We start from the raw sequence: 9,114 nt of genomic DNA, 5'->3' as shown, positions 1-9,114 counted from the left end.
GACCAATCATTCCAGAGAAATTCACATTTAGAAGCTGGAATGAGTTTGTACAATATATTAAACCTAATACCTAAAATACCTAAAATAAATAACACCTAAAATACATAAATACCAAAAATATCTAAAATACATAAAATAATACCTAAAATAAATAAATACCTAATACCTAAAACCTAAACCTAATACACGCTATCAATATCAACAAAATCATGTTCGATGTCCGTGCGCTAAACAAGGACTTAAGTTTCACCCATAAATGGTGAGAAAATAGTTTTTTACTTTCCATAACTTGATGAGAAGATGAGAAGGCTGCAGACCTGTCGATTAAAATGCGCTTGCCTTATCACCGAGATCGACCAAAGTAGAGATCGCAATCTATTTTTGGCACAGCCCTACAGTGGAACATTCCGGGCAGAACAATGACGTAATCTTAGAAACAAGCAAATGACAGACCCCTAACCAAAAAGTTACACAATACACCTTTAACCTCAAGCTGTGGAGTCACATTTCGTGTAATTATCTCAGTTTGTACTCAAGTGTAAAAATAAAGCTTTATGGGTATTTTTTAGGCAGTTGGTCGACCAAAACAAAATATCGGCCTGTGCTGGAGATTTAGGGCAGATCGTTGATACGCTATAAAGGGCATATATCGGCAAAATTATATATCGTATATCTGTAGTTTTTATCGTATGACTATATGCTTTCTGTATTATGTGCAGAGGAGAATGTGTATTTTCCAATTTTTTTCCAAGATGACAAAGTTCCACAAGTATGAAATCACAAAGGCTACGATTCATTTCCTCTACAAACAACAAAATGTCCTGTCCCTGTACTTTACGCCGCTACAAACATGTTCTGAAACGCATGGGATCTTTGTATTTAGTATTTACGGTTTCAAAACATAAACTGCAATTGTAATTCTCAAATCACAGTTAGATGTTTTGTTTACTTTTTACGCTGCCCTCTTGATACTTTGCAGCTGATGTCATCAACATTTTCTGGGGGGTGATGTTAACCGGAGGCACTGCACTGTCTGAAGCTCTGTTGCTCAAGTTAGACATTAATCTGAGCTTTGTTTTAATACAATTTGACCTAACACCTAAATGGTTTATATTGATCACACACTCCTGAAAATGGGTTGTTTAAATAATAATGTATATATTTATATCTTTGTTTTTTCATTTGTCTGTAAATTTAGTAGTTTTCAGATGTATCAGGTGGTGTTTGCTAATGTGTATACAGTGTCATCATGGTTAATGCTGAATATATCTTCACAGACCACCATAAACGTACACACTATCCCCCAAGAATGATGTCACTGCAAATGATCAATTACCAGCTCATAATGTTAAAACTGTAAGCCTCTCATACAATGTCTCTGGAACTTTATCATTTCTTAATATTATTCAAAAGCTTGTATTTTTTCATCTCTTACTTGAGTTGACCCTGTCTTGTAATATTTTTGCTGGTTGTATTTATCCATCTGGTTTGATCATAATCATCACCAAACAGACTTCTATTTGATGCCGTCACTTTTTGGAGGCATATTTAAGACACCAACTCCACTTCAAACTCTAAACTCCCAGCTATCACAGAGACATCCTTTAGACAGGTACATGACAGATTTGAAAGCGCAGACAGAGTTTGTGTGGACAGGACCACAGAGGCCGGCAGATCCAGGCCAAACTGGACCAAACCGGACCAAACCCGGCCAAACGGAGCATGTGCCGGTTACTCACAGCACAGATCAGTCCCCTGTGCAGCTCTACGCCTCATACCCGGCAGAGCGCCTCCTCTGGTAGTTCCAGATGCCGTCCCTGTGCTCGGGTCTGCAGAAGAGCCTGGAGGAGTGGGCGAGCCTCTCACGGTGCTCTCTCTCCAGGTCCCTCTCCACACAGGCTTTAGGCCCAGGCCCTCTGCACATGTGCCCCTGGCACTGGCTCCTGCTGTCAGGGAAGCCCGAGGACAGAGGGCCCCCGGCAGACCTGCACACACAGTTAGTTACAGTTCAAGGAGGCTTCAGAGCTTTTAACCATATTATCAATATTTTCCCTTCTCATTTGAGATATTTGATTCACACATCTTGACAGATCAGTTCTGCAAGATGCCATAGCTCCAGAAATTCACCATTTCTGTGTTCTGTGCAGCAGTTTAGCAGCACTGAGTAACAATTTGGGCCCAAATGTTAAAAAATTAGCTATTGGCTACTGTGATTTAACATCTATAGTAATCTACTGGATTGGCAGCAGGCCGCCAGGGTGGCACTTTGTTCTGATTATTTAGATCAATATTGGGAATTACAATGTGCAAAATATAACCTCCATGAGGTGTCACAGATTAAAACTATAAAGCAGACCAAAGCATAATATGTTTAATCATTTAGTTTTAATGTTCACAGAAACATCATATCTGAAGGATGTGATGTTGTCACTTGTAGATTTACTCAAAGTGGGAAAGGTCACCAAAACTGGTCCACTGTAAATATGGCAGATTAAGATTACACATGGTGTAATTTTAACACTGTGGTGTAAATTTAACTAAGACTCTGCTCTGGGACTGAGCTTTCATAACCATCAGTAACAGTTACAGTGTAAACATGACACATTATAGGTGCTAATTTCCATCTGTTGTCCCTCTGCAGGCAACACAGAAGACAATTACTGCCCGCTCAGACTGCCCCCGGTCCAGCTGTGACTCCAGTGGGGCTGGTGTAGCTGCTGCTGTGTCACCGCCTTTGAAGCTGCACGCTCCAGACCACGTGTTCACGTCATAACTATTCATTTATTAAAGGGAGACCTCTGTTGGGCTTTGGCATCCGGTAGGAATAGACTCTCAGCGGAAAAAATGATGCAAAAACATAACATTGAACAGTAAATTGAGTAAATTGGTACTTACTTGCTTTTAGTGATTCTATGAGGTCCATTACTCGTAGCTGGTTGGTGCTGCTGAGAGGGACATGTGCACAGTGAAATGATGAAAACCGGTCTAAAGAACATTATTATGTCCTGATGTATTCGTGTGCGTACCTGGTAGTGGTTGTACTGTGGAGGGCTGCCGTTCACCTGGTAATACTCTACTAGTTTCTCTGCCAGAGCAATGCGACTGAGCAAGTTCTCGATAAAGTGCTGTATTCGGACTTTGCCACTCGTCTCCTGCCTCGCTGCTGCCTCCAAGAATTTCTGTATGGTGATCACCTCCCTGGACATATGAGAGGAGAAGGTCAGAGAAGCAGAGGAGAGGAGAGGGGAGGGTCAGAGGATGTGGAGGATACTGAAGAGAGAGTCAGATGGAACAGAGGAGAGGGTCAGACTGAGTGAAGGATACAGAGAAGAGGGTCAGATGGAGCAGAAAAGAGGATCAAATGGAGCAGAGGATGCGGAGGAGTGGGTGAGCTGGAGTGGAGGATGCAGAGAAGAGAGCCAGATGAAGCAGAGGATGCAGAAGAGAAGGTCAGGTGGATCAGAGGATGTAGGATGAGGAGGAGGTCATAGTTTCATAGTGCACTTTTAATGTCACACTGTGGAAAATTGCAGGCAGAACAATGTTATCACATACTGCCCCTTTATTCGTGTACCTCTCTCTCCGCTCGAGTTCATTCTCGGAGGCGTTGATCTGCTCCCTCAGTGCGGCGATCACCATGACAGCCACGTCCACCTGCCTGCTGAGGGAGCGCTGCCTCTGGGCCACCTCGCGTCGCTCCTGGGCCAGGTGCTGGGAGTGAGCGCGTTCACACAGTAGTTCTGTGTCCGTCTGGGCCAGCTCCGTGCTCACTTTGGCCAAACGCCGCTGCATACTGCTGTCCGCCGCACGCAAGAAGTGAGCCAGACGCCGGCGCACGGCCGCTGACGCCGCGGCAGTCTCCACACCGCAGTATGAGCCCTGGTCTAAGGAGGACATGAAATACAAATCAAAGACAGAGGTGTCCTGTTGTCACTATGCAGGTACCATACACTTGACTCCTGTTATTGAGCAGTAAAATGCTACACATGACCCTTCAGTTCTTTGTTTGAAACTCTGGGCATTACCCAGATAAACAACACCCAGCCCTCATGCCCCAAACTAAAAATGGTCTAAACAATAACACACAACTACTCAAAGATGATTTCTGTGTGCACAAATGTACTCACCAATGAGATCCAGGTCTTGGTCGGGGTCGGGCGGGGGTCCCAGGGGAGAGGGTGGGGGGTAGAGGAAGTGCCGGTGGTATAGTGATGATGATGATGGTGGTGTCCTGCTGAAGACTTTTTATGTGTGTCCCTCTCTCTGTCCCTCTCCTCTGCCTCGTCCTCGTCCTCCTCCTCTGCTCCTTCCTCTTCCGAGCCTCCGTCCTCGTCTTCGTCCTCCTCTTCGTCCTCTTCATCAGCGTGCGTCCCCACCCCCACACTCTGTGTTCTCCTCCTGTCACCAAAAATGTACAGAAAGATTACGAAAGACATACTCAAATCAAACTCTGAATTTAATGATTTACTTTGGCTGTGCAGCATTTTGCAGTTAGTAAGTCAAATCTATACAGTCTCGTGTGTGCTCATCACATTCTAATTCACCACAGTGAGTTTATAACCATGCTTCACAACTTTCAGAGACTAAACAGACACCACTGTTAATGACAGTTAGCATGCTAACATTTCACCACCATTACTTCCTGGTTCACAGCCAATAAAAATGCTTTATTATTTGACAGCAGGAAGTGGTCTTGAGCCAAAGCTGCTCTTACAAAATATTCATTGCAGCAAAACAAATTTCATGATCACTAAAATGATTGTTGTTGTTGACCACAGACAGACATATATGGTATAAGGGTAAAAGTAGATTTCCGTCACATGTTTCCCCTAAGGTTTAGAAATATATCAGTGTATCTATTTATTAACTTTTATTTCTCCCGCGTACCTGACCGAGGCGTAGGAGTGTGGGTACCCACTGTCCCTGCTGTCGCTGAGGGAGCGGATGTGAGGGGGCCGCCCCGTGCAGCCTGTGGGACCCCTGCAGAGACAGGCCAAACATCCATACTCACATATAACCCATAGAACTATAATAGATCCATGTGTAAACCTCTGTAAACACCAGTTTACATCATAGACTGAGCCTTTACTGACACCTACTGGACTAATATGGTATTAGATCTGTAACTGATCATTGATTAAATGTGCCTCACAAATAAACCAAAATATAGACAGAACATTACAAAATTAATAGTTATTGCATATTTCTTATTTTTATAGCAAATGTGTCCAGGGCGCCACATATACAAAGAAGTTATATTAAACTTTAAAATTATACTGTTATATTAAACTGGCTTTTCCTGTGTCCCAAACCTAGGCCATATATATGAGTGGACATAGCTAACGTGCTAGCTGCTGCATGCCAAATAGGAAGTTCGCCAAGAGGCTCTTCCGGCTCCTTCTGACTCTGGCTCCAACTGACTTACATGAGGATCTTGTCACCCCTCTCTCTGTAACTGCTGCTGTGAGCCTCATCATTTTGGTCTTAAAATGTTGATATTAACGCGCAACACATGATCCTGAATTTTTTTTTCACTATTTTGTCCGTCAAAAAATCATATTCATAAAATAGAACCTGGCTCCAGATTGACTCCTGTAACCGTGAGCCTCACGAGCCTCATTTGAGCAGCGTTGAACGCTATGGGTGACGTCACACTCACTTAGTCCACTTTTTTATACAGTCTATGGTCCTCTCCATGTCTTCTCCTGCTATTGGAGCTGTACTCAAGATACGGAAATATATTGTTACAGACTTGGCAATACAGATACTGACAGAGAGATGTGTACTGTGATACTTTGAACCACATAAAGCAATTATAGTAACATTGTTATACACTTATTAAATGGCTCACTACTGCATTAAGCCTCAATCTGCTGGCCTCAAAAGGGTGTCTTATTCATAGGGCAATTGTTTTCTGAGAGTAAAGGCTTTGTGGACATGAAACAAAGTGCATTTGGCACTTTGTTACTCTACATAATCAATGAATTGTGAACTTTTAACAGCAGTTTTAATAGATATCCACATATCAGGACACATATCGTAACAAGGTGTGGGTACTGTGCTCAAAACTGTATCATACTGGGAACCCTGTACCAGGATGTGTGCTGTATTGTGAGCATAGACTGTATAAAGAAGTGGACTAAGGGAGTGTCACCAACAGCGTTTGGCTTCAAATGAAGCTTACAGAGGCTAGAAGTCAGAGGAGCCGAGTTCCATATTAGGAATAGGAATTTATTTATGGACAAAATGACAAAACTCACTGCAGCAGTTACAGAGAGAGGAGCAAGAAGTCAACTGGAAACAGTCGATGGAGCCATGGTCACTTCCTATTTGGAACGCGGCGTCTAGCGGGCTAATTATGTCCACTTAAGTATACAGTCTGTGCCCATAGCCCAGCAACTCTATCTGAACCACAGTGCTCTCTTACCTGCGCGTGGGGAGGCTCATGTCGTACCAGGGGATGGCTGCAGTCGTGCTGGGGTCTGGGAGGGTCCCTGTGATGCTGAAGTTGCTCAGAGAGGACACATGGGAGGAGCAGGATGGGTGGTAGGGTGGCGGGGCAGGCTGGGAGGGCGGGGCAGCGGGCGGGTCGGAGGCAGCCGGCCCCGTCCTGTCCTGGAACAAGGAACCAGTGCCACGAGAACACAACTCCGGCTGCATCACCACTCAACTGAGGAGACGAGAGAGGAGAGGAGAGAAGAGAGGAAAGGAGAGAGGAGAGAAGAGGAGAGAGTTACTACAACATGAGGCTTTTTATAGCACCTCTGTCTAATAATAGCTCAAGTTATTTTTGGAAACGTTAGACTGGTTTCTAGGTCAATTTCATATGTTCATAAAGAAAGATATATAAAGAGAGAGAGCTGCACCTTGTTATTATAAGACGGCAATGATACAGCAAATGTGTAATAATGTTTGATATGATTGTCACTTGCAGTTAATGATAAACTAATGAATCAGAAGTAAATCTAAATGGTCACTCCATGGCCATCTTTAAGAACTTACTAAATGGGTAGAAAACAGATTCATCTGGAGTGGCACTTTCCAGTCATGTGGATTTTATGGCTTTTATTAATATGATGGATTAACTCCAGTATCTAACATTACCTGAATATCTTGCTTTCTTGTAGCAACTAACACCACGGTCTATTCCAGTGCAGTCACAGAATACAGTAGCTAATATTAAAGGAACTGTATGTAAATTTTAGATTTTAAATAACATAAACCTGTCTTTTCTTTGTCCCCAGATCTGAGTTAAAAACAAGTTTGAATCAAATATAGCTTTTACTGGTAACAGTGGCAATGCTGATTTATTCTTAATGTAATTACAAAAACATTGGAAATGACGTGCCATTTATTAATGTTATAATTTGTTGTTTTGGTTCTTAAAACGCAGAATGAGCCTTAGTCTCTCATTTGAGTTGTCAGTTTCAATGCCAAAATCCAGTTGTTTAAATCTAAAAGGACTGTCTCTGATCTGAATCATATATAAGATATAATAATATTCTGTATTCTTATATTCTCCAGTAGCATGAGCCAGATGAGACTCAGATGTGATGGAGTGAATACAAAGATATTGAAATGGTTAATAACATGCACTGCATGTGACTGACTGCAATAGTTCACAGTGTTCCCTCCAAGAGACCAATTACCAGGCCAAATGTGCATGTGCACCACACATGCCATTATTAACTACAGCGTTATGAGAAAGCGTCTCATTTAATAAACAGGTCAAAGGTCATGTCTCCTCTGACACAGGTTACATCACATTTAGCATAATAATAATAGAAGGTAATAGTCCTCTAGCCTCGGCCTTTCCATTAACTATCGACATCTAACGCTGCAATAAAATAAATACAGATACATTTGGCCAGTAATTGTGTTAATTGCAAATGAGCACTATCAGAGTGAATAGCTCACAAAGGCTCGTGCCAACCTACCATGGCACGTGACATTTTAGTAGCTCATTGTAACGATACACAAAAAACCTTTTCTGCAGGAGGAATAAACGTTACATAAATAATCATGCAATAATCCCGGAGCAGACGTAACAGGCAAATGGCCGTATGACTCACGCCAGGTAACGCGAACACGTTGTCCACGGAACATACGAGCTCCGCGAATACAGCCTTTAAACCCAAACCAAAACGCGTGCTTTATATCCGCCGATACCGACGGCGTAACAGGTCCAGTCCGCGCGCACCAGCCGCCCGCGCTGGCCCTCCTCCGACAGCGGCACCTCCACACGGGCCATACGTGCTCATCTGCAGCACGGAGCAGCACGGTCCGGGCCCATGTGCGTGTGTTAGCGGCCGGAGCTCGGTGTGCATGGCCGGACTGACTCACCGTGAGAGGGGCATGTCGCAGCTGGAGGCGGGCGCACACACGGAGCACACACGGTACGCGCTCGGCTCACACTCGGCTCACACACGATTCACACACCAGCAGCAGCAGCAGTCCGCATGATGTCATTCATTCAGCTCAGACTCAGGACCACGTCAAGCTGCAGCTGCTGGAACTCAAGCGCGTTTCCGGTTTTTCAAAATAAAGGCAGGGGCGTGACAGCACTAGCTTCCGGTTAACAGAAGAGCAAAAATATAGTAATATATTAAAAGCCCCATATTATACACTTTTTTTTTTTTTTTTTTAGACTATGTTGTAACGTTGTTTCTTGATCACAAAGAGACCTGGATTTGTGTTTTGTTTCATTCACACAATTTATTACATTAGTTCTTCTCTCACACTGAAAACACTTCTTTCCACCACACACCTTCACTAGGATCATTTGGATAATTTCAGCCCTGGAACTATCAATCTCTATTGAACTAAAAGGTAAAAGGAGCTGTTCACTTAAACTTCTGGTTCATGACATCACAAGGTGGAACAGAGCATTTTGAGCTTTGGAAAAGCAGACAGATTAATAAATAAGAGTTACTCAGACATGTGTGGATGAAACAAAATACAAAGTTTTGACATGGCTTTTAAAGGGGGACTCACAATAAAAAATTAAATGAATGGTACTAACAGTTCAGGTATGTTAACAACATTTATAAGTGGAAATAGAAGATGCTAAACTTGTTATTTTCATTATTGACAAATGTGATGTTGTCCCCCTCT

General features: G+C 43.0%; 1 protein-coding gene across 1 annotated transcript; it reads right to left on the bottom strand.

Moving 5' to 3' along the window:
• Nucleotides 1-1,765: 1,765 nt before the first annotated feature.
• Nucleotides 1,766-8,251, bottom strand: znf365 (zinc finger protein 365). Its single transcript, XM_055162457.1, has 9 exons — nucleotides 8,141-8,251; nucleotides 6,428-6,615; nucleotides 4,888-4,980; nucleotides 4,250-4,398; nucleotides 4,128-4,208; nucleotides 3,575-3,884; nucleotides 3,027-3,198; nucleotides 2,896-2,945; nucleotides 1,766-1,985 (listed from the first exon to the last, which is right to left on the bottom strand). The coding sequence occupies exons 1-9, from the start codon at nucleotides 8,249-8,251 to the stop codon at nucleotides 1,766-1,768; spliced, it is 1,374 nt and encodes a 457-aa protein (XP_055018432.1).
• Between the last annotated feature and the right edge of the window lie 863 nt (nucleotides 8,252-9,114).

Source organism: Boleophthalmus pectinirostris, unplaced genomic scaffold, assembly GCF_026225935.1.
Source record: "Boleophthalmus pectinirostris isolate CB_2022bp ecotype Guang Dong unplaced genomic scaffold, ASM2622593v1 HiC_scaffold_5, whole genome shotgun sequence".
Lineage (NCBI taxonomy): Eukaryota > Metazoa > Chordata > Actinopteri > Gobiiformes > Gobiidae > Boleophthalmus > Boleophthalmus pectinirostris.
The sequence above is the reverse complement of the archived record's forward strand: the minus strand, read 5'-3'. Positions and strand labels throughout refer to the sequence as shown.